The 21856-nt window shown below is 30.5% G+C and overlaps 3 protein-coding genes across 3 annotated transcripts in view; 1 reads left to right on the top strand and 2 right to left on the bottom strand.

The window, feature by feature from the left end:
- The window catches only part of LOC148231310 (acetylcholinesterase-like), a 40269-nt gene extending 38684 nt beyond the window's left edge, over window positions 1-1585 (top strand). Inside the window, exons 4-5 of the mRNA XM_088193905.1 lie at window positions 1101-1276; window positions 1351-1585. Of these exons, the coding sequence (XP_088050031.1) occupies window positions 1101-1276; window positions 1351-1481 (307 nt within the window). The 3' untranslated portion in view covers window positions 1482-1585. The remainder of the gene's footprint in view (window positions 1-1100; window positions 1277-1350) is intronic.
- A 7105-nt stretch (window positions 1586-8690) lies between these two features.
- On the bottom strand, window positions 8691-9782 carry LOC148231311 (putative histone-lysine N-methyltransferase set-23). The gene has a single exon (XM_088193906.1). The coding sequence runs from the start codon at window positions 9658-9660 to the stop codon at window positions 8839-8841; it is 822 nt and encodes a 273-aa protein (XP_088050032.1). The 5' UTR covers window positions 9661-9782; the 3' UTR covers window positions 8691-8838.
- A 2329-nt stretch (window positions 9783-12111) lies between these two features.
- Jhbp16 (Juvenile hormone binding protein 16) lies at window positions 12112-19764 on the bottom strand. Its single transcript, XM_088194847.1, has 5 exons — window positions 19668-19764; window positions 19505-19597; window positions 13112-13259; window positions 12745-13037; window positions 12112-12681 (listed from the first exon to the last, which is right to left on the bottom strand). Exons 1-5 carry the CDS (start codon window positions 19738-19740, stop codon window positions 12530-12532), a joined length of 759 nt encoding a protein of 252 aa, XP_088050973.1. The 5' UTR covers window positions 19741-19764; the 3' UTR covers window positions 12112-12529.
- Between the last annotated feature and the right edge of the window lie 2092 nt (window positions 19765-21856).

Here is a 21856-nt window from a genome sequence, read left to right on the forward strand (position 1 = left end):
CACATTTCTGGACAAATTCAAGGGAATTCTCAGTACCAAGAGTTTCCACTACAATGGTGCCCACATGATTTTATTGCTTTTGACGTGAATTTTTGACTTCTGAGAAATGATAATGGTCTTTGAATCCTCTTATTGCCCAAATTTTGGTTTAAATACACTTGACTCGATACTCTCATATCAGAAATCCGTAGTAATATCGGTAAATATTTACTATATTTTTAAAACATAGTAAATATATAACCTAACTTAAACAAATTAACCAAACACCAAAAAATAGATAGCACCAAGAGGGGGGGGTATTTACCCCCCCTTGAATTTGGCAATAAAAATACTTTTAATGAAATTGAGATATTAAAATGAACGACCACAGACTGGGCAACTTTTGCCCCCACCCTCCTCTGAAAAGATCTAAAATGACCTCCCTGTATTAGACAGGTTTATTTATAAAAAAATAAAATTATATATGTATAATTTATGGTTAGGGACGTCATTTGCGGGGGGGGCAGGTGGGAGCATTTGCCCCCCCTCCTTGAATATTAAGACTTTTTATAACAATATAGTAAAAAATCGGATGAAGCATATCTAAACAGAATTTTGACCAATTGGAGAGGGCAGAAAATAATTATCCCTTCTCAGAAGTCAAAATCCACGTCAAAAGCAATAAAATCGTGCCGTCGCCGTTACAGTGGGAACGCTCATTACCGAGCGTTCCCACTGCAAAGGCGCCGACACGGCTTTATTGCTTTTGACGTGAATTTTTGACTTCTGAGAAGTGATAATTGTTTTTGCGCCCTCCTATTGTCGAAAATTCGGTTTGAATACACTACCAATACTCTGATATTAGAAGTCGGTAGTAATATCGGTAAGGATAACTATCATATTTTTAAAATGATTTTTCTGAAATGATATATTTTTAAAATATGATTTCACTGAAATGATAAAAAATATTTTTTGGATAGATTTGCTTTTTTAATATTATTTAATTAAAAGACATGAATTTTTCTGGCCAAATTCAAGGGTGAGTGGAAATACATCCCCTGCCCTCCCCCTACATGATGTCCCTGGTTGTGTGCTTATCTTATTGTATTTTACTTTTACAGAAATCCTAGTTTGGGCTTGGACGGTTCGTGGACCACCCCATATTGGCCGGCGCACACAGCATACGGCCGAGAGTACCTTCCGTTGGACACCAATTCTAGCTCTACGGGTCGAGGGCCTCGTTTGAAACAATGCGCCTTTTGGAAGAAGTATCTGCCTCAATTGATTGCCGTTACAGGTCGGTTGATTGTTTCCGATTGCATTATAGAATACTTACCGGATGCTATAAGTGTATAAACTGCGTGATTCCAGGCAACATGGAGACGAATTCCAAGCAGATACTGCCGTGCAGCGGAGCGGCCGCGCCCTCCTTGGGTCTGTACCTGGCGGGGACGATCGTTCTGGTGCGAGCGTTGGCCGAGGGGCTGCGCCCCGCTTGCTAGACTCCCGCAGGATGCTAGCATCCCGTAACACATATCATTCTGAGCCGGCGCCCCTCGGCGACGCGCCACCGCCTATTGTGATCATATCAAATCGTAATTTGTAATAACGACACTAATTAATCCTAAGTACATTTTATTATCATCCGCGACCACCGACACTCATCTTGTACATTTCGATAGACAATCTGTACAGTGGACCCAACTTGGATATATGTATACACGCTGCGACACAAAAATAACACCGTGTTTCCTTCATTTTCATAACAGAGCGTTTTGATCCTCTGACAATGAAGATACAGTTATTTCTTGATCGGATATTTGGGGCTCTTTTCCCCTCAATCTGGATATAAATCACATTAGAGAATATCAGAATCCTTAGCAGATAGATTTAGTCATATCAGATCCTCTTAACTTCCATTTTTCAACAATCAAATCAACGTTGATCCGATAACCCAGAATAGCCTTGTTCAAATCTTCCAGTCGATGCATCTCTCGTCCACCAAAGCTTTTCTCTGTCAGCCGATCTTAGATTCTGTTAGAGTAATCTTTGAAATATTCTCCTGCCTTAGTATATTTTTGTGTCATACCGTGTATACGTACCGATGTTGAAACAAGTTGTGGTACCCGAGCGGTGGTGCTCAAGCGCGGTCCGCTTTTCATTAGGAGAAATAATATCGTTAGATAGATTCGTGACGAATTTCTATTATTTTACCTCAAGTACGATAAATGTCTAGTTTTTCTTTATATTGAGTACCACCTCAAAGGGTTAATTATTATTATAAAATATATGTATTAAAACACACCATCGTCTTGTAGCGATAGGGAAGAGATTTTTCGAGTGGCTTTGTTCGCTTGCGTGCGATGAAAATGTGCCTATTTGTTTTCTTATTTATCGGTTAAGTAACTTTTACACCGTTCTTTATAATATGTGATGTATATTATAAACGTTTTCGATAGTTTCGTTGTTGTAACGGGCACATAGAATGCGGCTATAATAGCACGTTTATTTTAGGATAACGCTTATGATTCGTTTTCATACATAGAAGCGGTGTTTTGTGCTTTTAGATTTGTTTCGATCTATATATGTGAATTATACATTACAATTGATATGATTTCGAAAAGCAAAGCAGCGAAATAGGATGGTATTCAAGGTCCGGGCTAGCTAGAGCCTGAAAGTGAACGACGTGAACTATAATTTAACCTTTTGCACCGCTCTGTCTATTACGAGTGCAAAAGGTTGGTGCTCGATATTTTTATTTGATTATCCATCGATCGATAAACGATAAGTTACTCTCTATATATATTGTTTTTATATATATATATAAATAAATAATTGAAATGCGATACGCGCGTATATCTGAAATATTCAAAAGGAATCTCATATATATATATAAATAAATATATATAATACGACCAATTTACATTTTTTCTATTCGTTCCGAAACGCGATATTTAGAAATATAGGGAGTTGCGTATCAAACACCTGTATGAATTTCGCATTAAATAGGTCGTTAATTATTAACATATAAAAAAATATATTTCACATGTGTGTTTTATATTTTTTTTCATACAAAAAACGAGATAAACGGGTTCGTGTGTGATTGTCGAAGTATGCTCGTTCGTGGATATGAGTTTTACGTGTGTATGTAACTTTCAATCCTAGAATTGATAAACATTCAATTACAATTTGGATGATTCTTCCAATATAAAAAGCTTTAATAGCTTCGTATATTCTGAGGTATCAGATAATCGGCTTGTCAATATGATGTTAGCTTTAAATTCTTTACTATTTTTCAGAAAAATAAAAAACAAAACCATAGCTCTAAGTATAAAATGTTAAAAAATGTAAATGTACAAATATTCTGCGTTTAAAGCATACTATTGATTTGCCGGTGATTAGATATATGTAAAATTCAGATTTGCTTGCACACACTAAAAATATAAACGTATATGTATATACAAAGTCGTTACGAAAGGCATATCGATGACTGAAAATAAAAATGATTCACGCTTTGCCTAAAATGAGATAAAATGCGCGACTTTGTACATACAATATTAAATAAAACGGTAAATATAATGACTTTAGCCTTTATATTGATAAACTATGGTCTATTTATAATATACAATAATTTTTCATAATTTTTAATATTCTAATTACGCTGCGTAGAGAATACCCATCGTGAACCTTTATAGTGCCTCCAGTTATATTTCTAATGTCTAAATATTTCAACATTTCTTTCTCGTTCTTTTCGATTTATGTTAAAAATGATAAACTTTATATATTTAAAAAGAAGCTTTGTTAAACTTTACAATTTCTGAGGTGTTTAAAGCGAAAACATTATTTGTTTTTGTTCCTTAAGAAAAATAATAATATCATTTACAATGCGAATGAAAAGTGATTCAATATTGTATAAGTATATAAAAAATATATATTAAATATGTCTACGGAAAAGAATTAATAAATATATTTATATGTTTATTAATATGAATAGATACCTTTCTTCCCACGTTAATTGAGTTGATCAATGACGAATCTAAAACGGGCTAAACATTATTTTCCTACACTTGTCGATGTTTTACATGTAAGAAGTTCACAGAACCAAAATGTAAAATATGTACATATATGTGTAATTTGATGATGAAAACTCGCATTACCTCGATAATATTGAGAAACACGCGCGAGGTAATACGGCGTTTAGTCAAATTCTGTTTAGTTAATATTATATACAAATATATTATAAGTTTACTTTGCTAGATTAATGTTGCAAGTATTAGATTGTTATGGTTTTGCTCAAATATATACCAAAAAAAAAACATTTATATTCTTGTTAAGTTTGATCGATTACGTTGTCATTTTAAATACATTTGTTATAATTAACTCACCCACAAATAAAGTGCATTTTTTTAAATATACAAATATATATATTCCGTTGAGTTTATCTTAATCTATTTAACGTATACATTGAAAAGCACAATTTAATCGTTTATGTAATCGAAGACAAATTAATATTAAAGCGAAATAAATAATAGTAAATAATTTATACATATCAATTTCTCAAATGAAATAACTTTAAATAATAAATTAATAATAGTCGTTGAATTGTGAAACAAACTGCAATTGTAATGAAAGAAAAGAAACCCTCGCCGTTTATTCCGAAGACCTTTACGATATATTTAATGATAAAATAAAACTCTCGTTGCCTGTTGATTTAAGAGTGTATTGTTTGTTTAGTTTCTGTATGTAAATAAGGCCTAAAGTAATTATCGATATTTTAAACGTAGTGTTTATTTTTCATAATTGTAGTACTTTTTTATTTATTACGATTGCTTTGTTAAATAATACATATTGTTGGGTGTCATAAGATAAAAAATGTCGATCATAAGGTAATTAAAACAGCATAATTGCACTATGATGAGAAATAAAATAACTGCTTGTAAATAACAAAATAATTTTTTTAAATAAAATATCGAAAATCAATTTTGTGTTTCATTTATAAAAATCTAACAGACTATGAGCAAAGTACGTTTTGCGTATTAACTCTGTCGGGACCACCCATAATTGTTGCATAAAACTTTTATGTAATTTGTATTCCTTGAATTTACTTAGAATCATACTTTTGAGTGCGTAAAAATTTAATATCAATTGTCGGAACCAATTAGTTAACTGCACATTATTTTTATTAAATTAATTTGCATAGCAACAACGAATATACACACGTCACAAATTAATTAAATGTAATTAATATTTTACACATGTTGCTCATTAATAAGTAATTGTCATTAATACATGTGTATCGATTAAATATTTAGTATAAATAAGGAGCAATTTAAATAAACAATTCTGTTGGGACCACCCATAATTGTTGCATAAAACTTTTTGTGAATTGTATCCCTTGAATTTACTTAGAATCATAATTTTGTTTGACGTAACAAACAAAGAAGCACTTATGTATATTTGTGTTGATGCCCAGTTTCCGCAAGAATTTGATAGATTTCTATATATAATAGTATGTTAAACAATTCATATCAATTATAGAAAATTTTTGACCTCTACTTTTTTCGACATAGCCACGATTTTTTTTATTTAGTTATTTAAAAAAAATATTTAATATTAATTTCTATTTTTAAATAATTTTCAAACAAGCTAATTAATGAACTTAGTTGAGATATTTACGAGATCTATTTTTAGAACAAGTTTTATGTCAATATGATTAAAACTACCGCAGTTAACATGTCCTCAAATCTTCGTGGCGAAAATATTTTTGTTTAGTGTGATTATTATGAAAATTTTGAATGAAGACAAATGAAACATTATTAAATTTTATCTGCGTTGATTGTAGTTTCAAGGCCGACGATGTGTGAGTTTGCTGTCAAAATAGACGCCAGAAGAGCTGGTAATGGTTTATTTTTATTAATTATAATTTACCACCATACATAAATAGTGTCGAGTTGCATTCCATAGACTGAGTGCTGGTGGAGAAGCCGGGACTGTCGTCTGTCTATCTGAGCTTGTCTCTTGTCTTAAATCGTTTGTTGATGTGACTGTGTCACATCTTTTAGGCTGACTGTGCACTAGGCAACCTGGCTGCCGCAACTAGGCTGCCGCAGCCCATCAAACAAAAAATTATAAAAATTTTGTTCCAAATTCGATTAATATATTTTTATTTTTTATATGAACAAAATAAATATTAAGACAAAGACAAAGAGGTATAAATTGTTTTATTGCGGAGTCTGAATTTTCGAGTATCGAATCTCCATTTCTTTAGTTATTAGTTTATGACTTTACAATTCTCCATGGGTCACAGTGAAAAAAATATGAAATTGTTTTTATCTACATTTTTTGGTTTTCATTTTCGTCTATATAAGAAAATACATAATCTTGCAAACTGTGTCTTCAAATATTATATTTTAGATGTCACTAGAATGGTTGGGAGAGGTTGGGGGCAGCAACAATAAGCACCGGGGTCCGATTTTTCTCTCGGTGTCCCTGGTCACAGTGAAAAAAACATGTTTTTATTTATATTTCTTTTGTTATATTATATTTCAGATGTAATGTTTCGGCGGCCCTGCAAGGGATAGGTGACAATAACGGTTTTTACGCAAGTATGCAGCATTGTCTATCGCGCATATTTTACGCATAAAAGGTTAGTTTATCTGGTTTTTACGAGTGGTTAACGGATGTGTTTCATTATTTCATTTTCATAATATATAAAATGCGTTAAAAGTGCAGCTAGTTAAACCCCCTTCAGTAGCTTAAGTCCTAGTAGATCTTTAAAAAAAGTGTACAGTACATTGACTATAACCATTGTTCCCACTGTTAACATTCTACCGCTGCTATTAATTTAATGTTAACTTTTCAGAATGTACTTTATTCAAGAATCAAAAACAAAAATATATTTTAGTATATTATAAAAGCATAGATTAATTATATAATTTAAAGTTATACATAAACTATGCAATATATATGATATTATCATTTGAGAACGGCTCGTAGGTAAATGAGCTTGAGACAGCTCAGTAGAATTAACTGATTGCAAATTATTTTACCCAACCACTAGAGATTGCTTAAGTAAACCTTTTATTGATTCCATAGCTATTGCTTTCTCTATTAACCCTATGGTTAGTCTGCGTCTTCGATTATCAAAATAATACTAATTTTGGCGTCCAGTATAATTGTCTTTTATACGGTTTCTAAGCATGTATATAAAATCAGTAATTCGGCAATACAATTACATTTAACTCGTGTGACGATGTGTATAATATTAATAAATAAATATTCATTCGACAACACTAGTATATCTAAAATAGAATTTTGATCATAAATAATTCGCTTGGCAACGGCGCTGATACGATTTTATTTCTTTTGACGTAGATTTTTGACTTCGGAGAAGTGATAATTGTTTTTGCGCCTTCCTATTGGCCGAAATTCAGTTTAAATACACTTTGAACAATACTCTCATATCATAAATCCGTAGTAATATCTTTAAGGATAGCTATCATATTTTTAACATATTGTAAAATCAAAGTGCAGATAAACTATGGAGCAATCTGCGAGATGCGACGTCTGTCTGTTCTTTTGCTTATTTCTCCCTGAGATGCCCCTGAGTCCCCCCACCTGCCCCCACCCATCCCAAATGATGTCCCTGGCTTTCACTAGTAATTTTACGGAATGGGGTGTGTTAGGAACAGAACATGAGGAGCTGGTCCAGTTCAGTTTTTCCTATTTTTAATATTGTTTCTTTTTATGTATTATTTTTATAATATTTTTATGTGTATTGAAATAATAATATGTACAGGCGGCCATTGACTTTTGTACATAATTGATTCCTGAAAATGTGTGTGAATGTTGAATGTTCGAAAGTAGAGGGATGTAAAAGAAAATATTAAAAAAAATATTTATCTATCTTAATATATTAAAAACATTTATTTAGCAACGTACGTTACCGATGCATGTATACCGAAGTGTTTTCTTTATAATCGTTCAATAAAGTATTCATTTGACAGAAGTACTGAATGAGATTCAACGAACTCATTAATATCTTTGTTGTTGACATCCAAGTTCACTTCATTCATTAGGCTAACTATTTCATCTGTGATAGTTTCCGGAGTTTCTTCAGAATTTATAAAATCACTCATCACTTGTGGGCATAATTATTTCCAGGAACCTTTCATTATTGACTCTTTTATTTCAGCCCACGAGTCTCCAGTATTGTTTATTGCGTTCCATATATTATACTTCTTCCAAAAATCTCTTAATGTAGATCCATCTTCCCTGTCAGTTGCCTTGATGGCCTGATTTATTATTTTTCTCATATATCGTTTAAACTATTATATTAATTATATTAACTTCTTGAATGAGCTGAAGAGTAGTAGTTAGGTTGATTTAATAATTTTATACTAAAGGATATGTATTTACATATATTTCCTTTTTAGACAAAATAGTAGATGAAATAAGGTATCGCTATGAAAACATGTGTACTGACAGAGTTGCCTGAAATGAGACGCTATTTGTTTAAATATATTTATTGTACAAAAATATTTATAAAAACTGACGTATAAAAATGTGATAAATAATTAATGATCCATTGCTGTTGGTCGTTTTTTCTTGTTAAAACTTTCTCATGCCTCTTTCCGGTCAAGTTGATTAGTTGTGTCAACTCCTGTTTGCAGAGCTCCACATAGAGGTCAGCGAGTCGATGCTAGAAGTAGTAGAAAATTGTGCAGAAAATGACTTTAAGATGTAACACGTAGAATCATTTCAAAGAATGCTCTTTATTGTCTGCAATTTAGTAGTTTTGAATGCAATATCTTCTATCAGAATAGTCATTTTTTGGCCAACTAATATAAAATGTACAATTTACTGATCGTATTCTTCTGCAGGAAGCCATCCTTTACATTTGATCGAACCACAGAAACACTTCATAATAGAACTCTTTATATTTCCAATAGTAACAGAAGGAGCATAGTCAAATGTAAGTTCCTCGCCACTAATAATATCCTTATTAGCAAACAAACATAACTTTGGTATAGGAGATTCGATTCTCACCGGTACAATTTCACAGTTTGGATCACAACTATGATTCAAATATCTACCGACGTTTCCAAAAGTACTAGGATCGATAAAAGTTTGTATTTTCTTCATTCCTACATATTCATTCAAACAAATAATATAATTCATCTTATTATTACACATATTGTATTGGTCCCTCACTATAGCTTCAGATAAAGTTAAAACTTCACCGGCATATTCGCATACAAAGGCACCTTTGGGTATATTTACAGTCGACACGATTCCTAGACCTTTTTTATCTGTCATTATTATCTTCAACATTTTCCTGGGTCCAAATTGAACCAGCCTATTACCACAGTTGACATCGCAGCTGCATTCACTGTTGCATTCATATATAGGTTGATCAGAAAATAATAAATTGTGACACAGCACAACGTTTCCGTCCTGTGTTTTCGTATAGTTCATGGCTATATTGCTATGTATCTTGATTATGCATTTACATTTATTGGTAGCACATTGCCCTCTGCATACACAGCTTTCGTTTTGAGAGTTGAATTCTTTGTGTATCCTTACACTTTCCTCATCTAATTCAATTAGTTTACTTGGTATGTTTTCAGGAGTATAGAAAATATCATCAACGACATGATTATATTCATCGTCGAGTTCCATTTATTTCAATTAAGTGCAATTGAATTATATATAATAAATAAAATAAAATTATAAAATATGTATTTTGGTTCAAGCATCTACGCTGACATTGACGTAAGCGACGCATGCGCAATCAAATTTAACACCAGTGTATTTGTATAGTGTTGCTATAAAGAAAATTAAAAATCTTTTTTAAATTGGATAGATAATATAATATAAAATTACAGTTATTAAAAATAAATAATATATAATACAATTCCTTTTTAGCATGAATTTATGTATTCCTACCACAGTATATATTTAAATACAAACATAAACTTTATCTATTAAATTTACATTTACATAAGCTTTGTCTATTAAATTTACAAGATAGGTTTTTGCATAAATGTTTAAAAAATATAATGTCGAGAAACAATTACTAACGAAAGGTGTAATTATAAATTTATAAATTATAAACTGTAATTTGTCTGAAAAAAAATGTTTAATTGCCTGTGCAGTGCGCAAATTTTATTTCATTAAACGCTTTGAAAATAGCTAGAAATGAATGAAAAATAAATATAAAATCTTTTTTTTTTTTATGAAATATTACACAAATATCAACGCGTTGTAGAAAATTTCTTGTAATAAAAATAAGCTTCAAATTTTGCTAAAATTTCTTCCTGCAATGAGAAGATGGCGTTCTTCTTAATCACGTGCGATTTTGACCATTGCGGAAAACCGTATTTCTGGCACTTCGAAGGACCAGTGAAACATTTGAATGCCAATAAGTCTGATCTGCACTGCCGCCAATAGTATGGAATGAGTGCATACAGAGTGAAACTCATTGATGTGTTTTATGTATATATATAATAGCTATATAAGGAATCATGCATAAAACGTTGGTTATCCAAAGTTGGTGATTAATTTTAATTTTAAGTATTGTGACGTCGTTCTAACAGTTCAATGTTGTCACACCGCCGTTCGATGTGAACAGAACTTGTCGTTTTTGGTGACTGGCGAGACCGCATGCGTTTCTTGTCAGCTTTCCGCAAATACTTATTTCAATTAAAATAAGGTGATCAGATTTTAAAAATATCAAAGGAGGTCACTAAAAATAAAAAGATCATCTCGAACGATTGATGCAAAAACTAAAAATTATCATTTCAATTTTTTTTATTCAAATACTATTTCCGAAACTTTTTTACAATAGAGAAATTGCTATGGATGTTAAAAAAATGTTATTTTGGATTTTTTGTTTAAGGAGGATATAGTAAATAGTTAGTACTTGCTAATTAACGTGTTATTAAGAATGACCCTGCACTAAAAAATAGATCAGTTGCTACTCCCCATTCTATTGTGCGCATGCGCACATTAGGTAAGAAGCGTGTTAATGAATTTATTATATGAAATAGAAATAAATACTAAAATATTTTATGATTATAAAATTTGACAGTTGCGAAAAGTTCATTTGCTGTTCAAACTTAAACCTAAGCTAAACGAATATTATGATTCATTTGTTTCGGTTAGAATTGGGTTTGAACAGCTCAGGAAACGCAGTGGGGAGTAACAGCTAGTGGGTTTTATGCATTGCACCGTGCTAATTAGCAGATATTTAATAGTTTTCACTAAAAATCATTTTGTTGCGCAGTCTTTAATTCAAAATATTACAGAAAATGATAAATATACTAAATGCAGCTAAAAAGTAGTTACGCTCATTTTGTCTCATTTTATGTAGTTAAGTTACATTTGCAACCTTGAAAACTGATATTTTAAAATTTGTGTTACACATTTCCCATTTCTGTTTTTAACAAATTGATTAAAAAATAAGTAAATCAATATTTTTTATAATTTAGTGGGGTGAACATTGTTAGATTTAATCCAGCAATGCATAGTTATAATTATCTCATTTTCAAAAATTCATATTTATTAATTAATAGAATTTTTATTATGGGAATATGGCACCATAATAATAATATTTGTTTTATTTTGCCTGGATAAAAAGCAGTTGACTACAATTACAAATATTTTGACGAATTCCTACAATATCATTTATAAATATATTATAAAGCTACATACAATAAAACCACACTTTAGAAAACGCAGAAGAAATAGCAATGCTTAAAAATGTACTACTTTACTCTTATTTACAAAAAATATATTAATACTTTACTTTTGAATTAAAATCTAAAAACATAAAAGTAAAGTAATTGCTTAATAACTCTTAGTTAATTTGTGTTTTATTTTATAAAAATTGCTTTTTTTCAAATACCTATTAAATCGATAACATTAATAAACTATGGATAAATACTAGTTCGAAAAAATGAAACAATTCCTATAAATTAATAGTAAAAGGGGAGAATATTTTAGATATGCTTGAAGTAATAATATTTTTTTAATAAGTATTTATTTTCAATTAAAATGAAATTGAGAATTAAATATTTTATAAACAGTATAAATTTATTAAAATCAGTGGAATATTTAAAAAATCTACTGTCTTTCTGTAATATTTTATTACATTTTAGTATATTTTTTTCATAGCGTTTTAAAAAAACTACGGAAATTTTTATCTTTTAGCATAATAATATTTGTAATATTTTTGCAAATGAAATATTTATAGCAAAATAAGGGGTGGATTTTCGAATACGATCTATAAAACTTTTCTCGTTCATGCGCATGCGCATGAGGCACGTTTTGGTGTGTAAGAAATACTAACGAGACGCCCTGCATTATAAATCGTACTACATTTTGACATACATATATCTATTCGTAATATAATTAATTTTGAACACATTGGAGTGCCTACTATAAAACAAATAATACTTTCCCATTAAACTACTCTCAAATGTGCTAATTTGAAGTTATCAATGGCACACATTGTTTTTAATGAACTTTTATAATAAATAGACACAAATCATGTTGGTACAAATTCTTCGAATGGGAAGTTTTTGAAAGAATCGCTCCATATTTTGGTAAAAGCTGTGCTGACCAAATCGTTGATCAACGGTCTAACAACGGCAAAGCCTGGCCTCCATGTAACGTTTATGATACTATCTAAAACGTTTTCTGAAACAAAAAATCAATTGAAATATATCATACTTTTATATATAACGTAAGAGAATATTTTACCAAAAAAACTAGCTCCTCTTAGTATATTAGCCACATGAATATTCATATTTCCGATTCTGTCGATTGCCACAGCTACTTTAAGCGGCTGCCCATCGAGGACTTCGTTTCCGTCTACGTATAATGGCTTTCTAGTGATGGTGGTAGTTTGAGAGTAGTCATACAGAGTCAAATTCCACTTGCCGCTTCTGTAGACTTGATTTCCAAAAATGGTGGCGTTCATTGTGTAATCTCCTAATAGCCATTTTTCTGGAAAGTATTGCGTGTACACTATGCGTCGGTTCTTAAAGTCGGTCCTGCAAAATTCAACAAGCGTATCAAAACGTCGATTGCCAAAGTGATAAAAGAGCAAACAACAAATTTGGCTGACTTCAATTTGGTCACTTTGGACTTGGACCATCCGTGCTCGTACACATCAGTCAGCTTCAAGTAGTAGTTAAAGTTTGCGTCGCCTCGTTTTTGCTCAACCACCTCCGCAAAGTGGGGATCGAATGAGGAAACTCCAAGCTCAGGAATGCCTGAATTCAATCACGATAAATGTGCGTTAGTTTTTACATAACACATTCACATAGTATGTCAAAACATGCGTTATCACAAGATGACTTGACTGAGTTTCGCAATAGTTTCACATATATCTGTAAAGAGCGGTCTACAGTTGTGAAAACGGATACGATCAAGGCTTCGATCGATTCGTGACGCATTGATTCCGATTCAATGCCATTTTAAAATTTCAACAAAAACATAATTCGAAAACTGCATTAATAGTGATGTTATTATAATAAGTGCCCACATACACATGTGTTAACACCTGATAGAACAGCACTTTTATTTCACTTATAAGACACAATACCTGCTTATTTGTTTATACAATAATGCATTTACTATCACAATTACGTTCAATGCCATAGATTGAATTATAAATTCGGTTTCAATGCTTTGTTATATAATACATTTACATTCTCCTTAAATTTATGTATCTTGTTTTAATTTATTGCTATTGAATTTAACAAGCAAGGACTGTTAAGGTGGGCAAGCTTGACAAGCATGCATGATCATTTTTTGTACAATCATGCCTTTGTAGGATAAATTTTATTTTTTTAGTTTTTGTAAAACATATATTTTGCTCTCTGTATCTCGACACTCTACTATGCACACATTGGTTAGCTACTATTATATTCTTTGCTCTGTGGTTACCATACAGTTGTTTCCGCCGCTGTTTTTAGCGTTGTTCTACTATTTTATTAGGTAGAATTAAGAATGCTTAAATTTATTAAATAATTATAATACAATATGTAAAAATTAACTATTAAGCTAAATAAATAAATACAATAAACAACTACTTTGTAGTTATTTTATTTTATTATAAATTTTAAAATGCTTGTAGTTAATTTGAATTACTATAAATTTTAGAATAATTTATGAAAGATAATTGATGGTAAAGTAGTATTGGTATATAATATTTTAATGTATCTGCTGCTTTAATGTAACGTGTTGATATTATGTGGGAAGGAGCAACTAAATAACTTTGTTGTTACTTACTTGTAGATATTTATTGTGTCTGATCGATTCACGCAGTTGGTACAGATTTAATACGTTGTAACGCATTGGGCTTACGCCTCTCAGGCTACAACTAAGAATTAAAAAATGTATCAAACTCTTCTTGGTACGTATAACAGCGAACTGTAGATTCTAAATCGATAATGATCAATAATGATTATTCTATGGAATACGTAATTCGGGGCCTCCGTACTTGTTCGCACTAAATTAATTAGCATTTGGCACTGACCCTTGCTCATGCTTAAAGTAGCGCTTTGTAGCTATTAGTGAATCTACACCGACAAAAAAGCTTTGTTAATTAGAAAATTTTGGGACACTAAACGGTACTTGTTAAATAGCACGGCGCCACGCTCGAACACCACCAGTTGTTACGGGAAGTGCGTAACAAATTGTTATAGAAATATTACCCTTTATAGTCTGGAGTGTTTTGTAAACGTCATTTGTTTACGTTTTAGAAGTATATAGCGATCTCTTTTACTGGGAGTTTTCATATCGTTTTGAGGGTTGGTTATATACAACACATATAGTGAGGCTTTGTATCGTGGAATTTATATATATATACATATATATTTATTTTAATGATAATGCGACACGATCCGCATATAATTACAATATATGTTGCTTAATTCAAAAGAGCACAAAATAAATTTCGACAAAAATGTCAGTAAATATATTCTTGACTTGAACACATCTGTTTTCATTAATTGCAAGTTACTTATAAAATCAATTCAATTAACAAATAACTCATGCAGCTCGGAATGGTATTTTTTTTAATAGCGCAAATAAATTCAATGTTGGTATAAAATAATTGGGTAATCACTACGTTGTAATCCATTTCCTAGTAAACTTACTGTTTAACTGCATCTATTGCATAGTAACAAATGACGGAACGTTCAGAAGAAGAAATGCAATGATTTTTAAATTGTAAACTAAAACATTTATATCTCGATTTCTATTGCTGTTTTTTAACCATTAAAACATTTGCTGTCACGATTTCGTTCAATGGCATTACTAATGAGTATGTTTACAATTGTGTTTAATTACTTTTGCTGCTTTCCTCATCTTTGAATATAACGATTTCACATATTGAAAATAAAGTCTGCTCATTCAACCCATTGATAGTAAATTTTATATATTATTATACTAAACGATGTAATTCACAGTTGATTGCAACCATTGAAACGCACGATTCACTTCCTATAGAAAAGAAAAAACGCAGAGAGTCCGCTAGAATTCTCATTTGCAATAAAAGTAAAATAGTTCGATTAAGTAAAATAAATGCAATAATGCAATGAACAAACGTTTTTAATCGATTTATGATTCGAGCCGATAATTGCTTACGCATGTGATATTAATAACGATCTATTCAATTCTTCAGAAGCAAATTCTATTCAAAACTTGTGTAAATTAATGATTGCAAAATTAAACGCTGGACTTTGTGATGCGTGAAGGTTTCGAAGTGAAAAAATAGAAGGCGGTTTTGGCTATAGACATTATAAAAAGGTGCTCATTAACATTGTAACGTTTAATATTTATTAGTTTGTTACATTAGCAATTTTGTAGTTGAATCAAACAGTGATAAAAAAATAACAGTGATGATTCTAACGTTGTTAATGGATGTACAGATAACAAAAAGAGTTTAGTTGATTCTTAATAACCACTTTATTATCTACAATACAGATTTAAAGAAGACTTTTTTTATGGTGAATTAATAAATCTTTACCTAGCGCCATACGAAGCTTTTTTACTGTTTGTAAAATCGTCAACAATTTATTTACACAAAATAGTTATTTAATTTATTGCAAATCTGATACTCATGACTTGACAGATTTCCTAAATGCGTCATTATTTTTTTAGCAACATTGTTTGGCAATTTTATAAGGAAACGTTACGCTTTTATTTTGATTTTTTACGCCCCTCTAGAGCCGGCCCTGCCCTCTATAATGAGTTTTTGTTTACACTCCCTTCTGCTAGAACGCCTAATCATTGACGCAAACATTGACACATGGAAAAACCATTCGCAGTGTTTCCAAACGATTGCATTCTTTTTGGTTAGGAATGGCTATTATAATGCATTCCATGCATCAAACCCCTGTATTTCTGACAGATGCTTTTTACTAAAGTCGTATAGCAATTAGCAACGAGCCTAAGCTTTGTTTCTATGTCAGATACCCGCCGACGTTTTTGACTTAATAACGTAATATTATCTAAAATATTATTTATCTTTGACGATTTACGATTTATTTTGTTGCCGATGAGCCGATACGCCTATGCAAAATTTTTACTAATGCTTTTGAACGTTTGAAACCCACCGATTGAATCCCACATTTGATGTATGTCTTCTATGTTGCTTTTGAGACTTGTCTTTGTGCACGTTTACGAATTGTTTATAGTCTAATTTATAAATTGAAAAAATGATTTTAAAGATTCAACAATACGAAATATGAGGACTTTTTTGTATTTAAAGTAATATTGTAGTAATTGTAATAATATTGCACAATTTTTGCAAAATAAACTTCACCTTTAATGAAAGCATTCCAATTACTAAATTAAATATCTGCATATATTTCTCATACAGTGAGTTAAAGAGTTATCTAATGGAACAGCGATTTTAAATTTATTATTTATTTCATCTATATTTATGTAATATATTTAGAGATTTTCACAATAATGTTATTTGTGAAATAGCAAAATATGCAAACGTGCAAAAATTATTAGCAAGCGAGAAGACGAGAAAAACCTGATTGGTTGGTAAATAAACAATCTTTCAAATGCCATTACTTTGTAAATAATGTTCTCAATATTAACAAAGCATAAAAGCAAATAAACCGACATTTAATCAGCTCTAAATATAATTTGATTATAAATTCATAAAAAAATGTTATTTTTTTTCAATTCTCTACAATCAAATACACCTAAACTTTTATAAATGTAAAAAGCAGTCAGTATCTCAAAAAAAAATAAGAATTGACTGCCTGTTATAGTTAACGTTATTTTTTCAAAAAATTGATCAAGTATTTGAGACATATAAATGTCAACTAGATCTTTTTTTTTTTATTGAACAAGAAACATTTTTACTTAAGATGAATTTTAATTTATTTATAAGCACATAGTGATCTTTTTTATGCCATTCAACGAGATATTTTACTATTTTTTTCTCGACGATAAAATCTGATCTAATGACCCTCGCGGCTAGACATTTCATTTTAATGAAAAAAAATAATGCGATGACATGGCCTTGTATTTTTTACAAACGCAAGCTATTTTCTCGATCTTGACCTACGTGATTTCATTGATTAATGATCCGCAGCCACGTTCCGATTTACAATTCATTGTAAGTGGAATATATTAAAGTTTCACTGATTTTTTTAGAAGAGACCGAGATTTTTGAAAAATGTGTATTATAGTAATAATGGACTGAAGGGTGCGTTTGTTGTGTGTACAAATAAAACAAACAAATTTGATCGTCCCTCTCAACTTTTGGGCAAAAAGGCCAGGCAGCTCAGCCCTATTTGTATTGTGACGTCACAGGTATCAGGGCTAGCAAATACCTTCAGTTTAACAATGCGCAAGTGCTCATAGCATTCGAATTTCTAAATAGATAGACAAATGATTAAAATAATTACTTCTCTTATCTTTAAATAAGTGCTATGATATGATATCATATATGAAATACCAGCACGATTAGACGATGAGCAATACCTGAAAACCCTTGGTTCGAATCCCATATTTTTTCATAAATTTTTCTAATCCTACGGAGGAATATTTACAAAAACGACCCAGTTTGTTGAGATCTATTGATTTGAAGTTGTAATAAAAAATCATTCTTAAATAAATAGCTGGCACTGATTTACATACTCTGAAATCAATCTAATATCTCAATATATAATTGTGGATATTAATTGTGTTTATACCGTTGTAATGTATTGGGCTAGTACCTATCATGTTTAGTAGTAATCGTGTAGATTTAGAAATAATAATTTATATCAAATCGAACTTTTTATTTTATCTAAATGTAAATGAAATATTATTAAATGTTTTATATTCAACTATGTATATTATCTGGAATGAGAATTAAAAATTATCTACAATAGTAGTATATTGCCCCACTTCAATTATTGTGCAACAATATTATATATGCCTAATAAATTAAATAAGACGATGTTGCAAAAATTACAAAATAAGGCAATGAGAATAGTTTCAAATAAAAATATATTTAAGAAATATTGAAGATTAAAGTTTTAATATTAATATGTAAGTTATAAAATAATATGTTAATATATAGAGTTTTAATAAGAAATTAAGATAGATTTAATACTAGAATTAGATATAGTTTAAGGATAGATAGGTATAATAATGTGAGTACGGCCAGGGGAATATTATATGGAGGTGTGTAATTGTATTACAATATTCATAGGATAAAAATGTAGCGGGTTTTCTCAATGGCATAAAGAAATATCTTCGTTCATTAAGAAATAAATTAAAAGTTTTTTATTGTGTTATTGTTATATTTTATTTAGTATTTATATAATTAGCTACATTAGCCAAACAAATAAATAAATAAGCATTCAATAGCACATTGACTGACACCGATTTGACATACAAGATATTTTCTATATAATGTCAAAATAGTTAATTAGAATAAATATTAAATAGCCTTATTAATGTTTTCTGGTCAATGTCATATATATATATATTGTATCAAAATACTTTCTACAATAAACACAGGGGCAATTATACAACCTTCCGAATTTCGATATTTTTTTATAATATGCATAAATTAGATTAAATTCTGTTTTTTTATATATATATATATCCTAATAAGGTTCTCGTTAAACTCTTAGAAGTATTATAATAGATACCTAATTGATTGAAAATTAGACAAATATATCTTCATTACATTTTAATAGATAAATACATTAGTTACAACAGGTTTTATTAATACCAAAAGATATATTTCAATATTATTTTTTGCATCAACGACCAGTTTTTCATTATATTATATAATTTTCGTTTCTTTTTTGTTGTTGTCATACCATAACATCATGAAATATAATTACATACTATTCAAGTTCTTAAATATGTATATAGTACATACAACCAAAACTTGTATCACGTATAATTGCATTAAGCCTTATAACAAGCAGAATAAAGTGTTGTAAGATGTTATATATAATGCTGTATCAGCGCATATAGGTTTACTCACCGCTTTGGAAATAGGGCCTTATGTCGTTGAACGCTTTCCTCAGACAGTTGTCGAATTGTGCACTTTTCCTGTGACATTTCGACAGAGTGCTCTCTGCAAAATAACTCACATTTCACAATCATGATATAAGATCGTTATCACTGCACATCAGTGCTCTACTCACTGATTTCCTGATACTGTCCGTAGACAGACACCAGATAGAGAAGCACCAAAGCGCATTGGTTATACACAGCCATTCGAATCGCTCACCGTTTACCCACTGAGAATGAGAAAAGGCGGCCAAGTGCTTTTGGTTTTGGCGTAATAATTGCACCTACCACTATTGCGTGAATGGCCGTAACCGTTTGACTGCGGTCATTCGTTTCAGTTAAGCGGTTGAAGGAAATTCCGGGTCTCGGGCTATTTTTTTACCGGTACACTAGACGGCATAAAAGTCCGGAATTGAAAAATTCCTTCTTAAAAGACTAATGACTAACTAATAAGCAAGTGCATAGGATAACAAACATGATAGTAAAATCAATAAAATAAATGAAAATCTGCTTTTGAACAAAATTAAAAAAAAATTGCCTGCTAAACTTGCCAAAATCATGAAATCTTTCTTCTTAGATAGATATTTTATAGTTAAGATAAATATTGCTAATTCTGAGCTTAAAAACTTGAAGCTGGAGTCTCGCAGAGAAGTGTATTTATCCCCTTACTTTACCTACTCCATACATGACTTTGCAGATATGATGGGCGAATATCGTTTTCTCCGAGCTCCGAGTGGTGGAGAAGCTGGCGTAAGGATGATGTCCGTGAAAGATCCTCATGGGTCTTGTAGGTGGCAGTGACAGTGTATGGAGGTCAGTTCCTGTTGCTGCGATGATTTTGTTCTGGAGTTTCAGGGCATATCTTTGCATTTGTCAGCGGGAGCGCGTCTGCGAGTCTCTACCGGTGTGTCTTCCTGGTCCTCATTGGAGACCAGCCTTATGTATTCAGGGCTGCCAAGCTTGCTGACCAATCATAATCATTCAGCCAATCGCTGCACTCGCTTCTTATTTATTTATTAATTTATTTAGCTTAATAGCTAATCTTTACATCAAACAACTTTAAGTATATAAACATATATAAAAAATATACAATAGAAAATAAAAATATACACTAATAAGACTTAATATTATAATTTATTTCTATATATACGAAGGTGTTTTTTAATTCCATTTATGAAACCAGTTATATTTTTGCTTTTTCGGATTATTCTTGGAACACTATTATATAAATCAAAACCTCCGTACATAACTCCCCTAGCCGTACTCGTTTTCTTATACTTATCTATCTTTAAATTTTCTTTATTTCTAGTATTATATTTATGTACATCTCTATTTCTTTTTAAATACTTATTAAAATATTCTGGTGACATATTATTTTCTAACTTATATATAAATATTAAAACATTCATACTCAGTATTTCTTGAACATTCAACCAATTTAATCTATCAATCATACTTTTACAACTATTTAATCTATTTTTATTTAAGATTACTCTCATTGCCCTATTTTGTAATTTTTGCAATATTTGTTTGTCTAATTTATTTAACATATTTAATATTGTTGCACAATAATTAAAATGGGAAAATAATATACTATTGTAAATTATTTTTTTTGTATTAATACTTAATATATTTCTTAATCTAGATAATAAACCTATTTTTCTACTAATTTTTTTTAATATGTAATTACAATGTTCTTTAAAATTTAATTTTGTATCTACAATTACTCCTAAATATTTTATATTATCCACTATTTCTATACTAGAGTTATTTATTACTATTTTGGTACTATCATCTAACACATTTTTATAATTAATTAACATACATTTAGTTTTATTCTCATTTAATTTAAGTACATTATTCTTTAACCATATTTCTAATATACTTAATTCATTATTTAAATTATTTATTTTCTTAGAACAACGAAATATTTATTCGCCTTTAGAAAGTGACATTTGCTTGATGGACAACTTCAAGGTCAAATTGTGTAACGGGAATGTTGTGACCTTGCGTTGCTTTTCGTCTTTCAGTGATATATTGCTTCCCATGACCGTTTCGTAACAAATAAACATTCATTGATTACACCGGAGAATCTTTGCGTGCTATTTATGGGAAACCATTTTTTTCTTGCCCTAACGAAAGCTTGTCTAGTTTATCTTTATTGATGAATGGTCATTTTTGGTCACAGATTTTAACGCGAGCTTCAAGAATAGACTCCCCACAATGCACAATCAATGTTGATTTCAATTAGTCATCACAATATTAATATATGAGCTTATAAAAAGCTATAAAAACTTAGTCTAAATTGATTGATCAAAATTAA

Source organism: Plectrocnemia conspersa, unplaced genomic scaffold (genome assembly GCF_051122295.1).
Source record: "Plectrocnemia conspersa isolate PC_06_02 unplaced genomic scaffold, ASM5112229v1 ptg000010l, whole genome shotgun sequence".
Classification (NCBI taxonomy): domain Eukaryota; kingdom Metazoa; phylum Arthropoda; class Insecta; order Trichoptera; family Polycentropodidae; genus Plectrocnemia; species Plectrocnemia conspersa.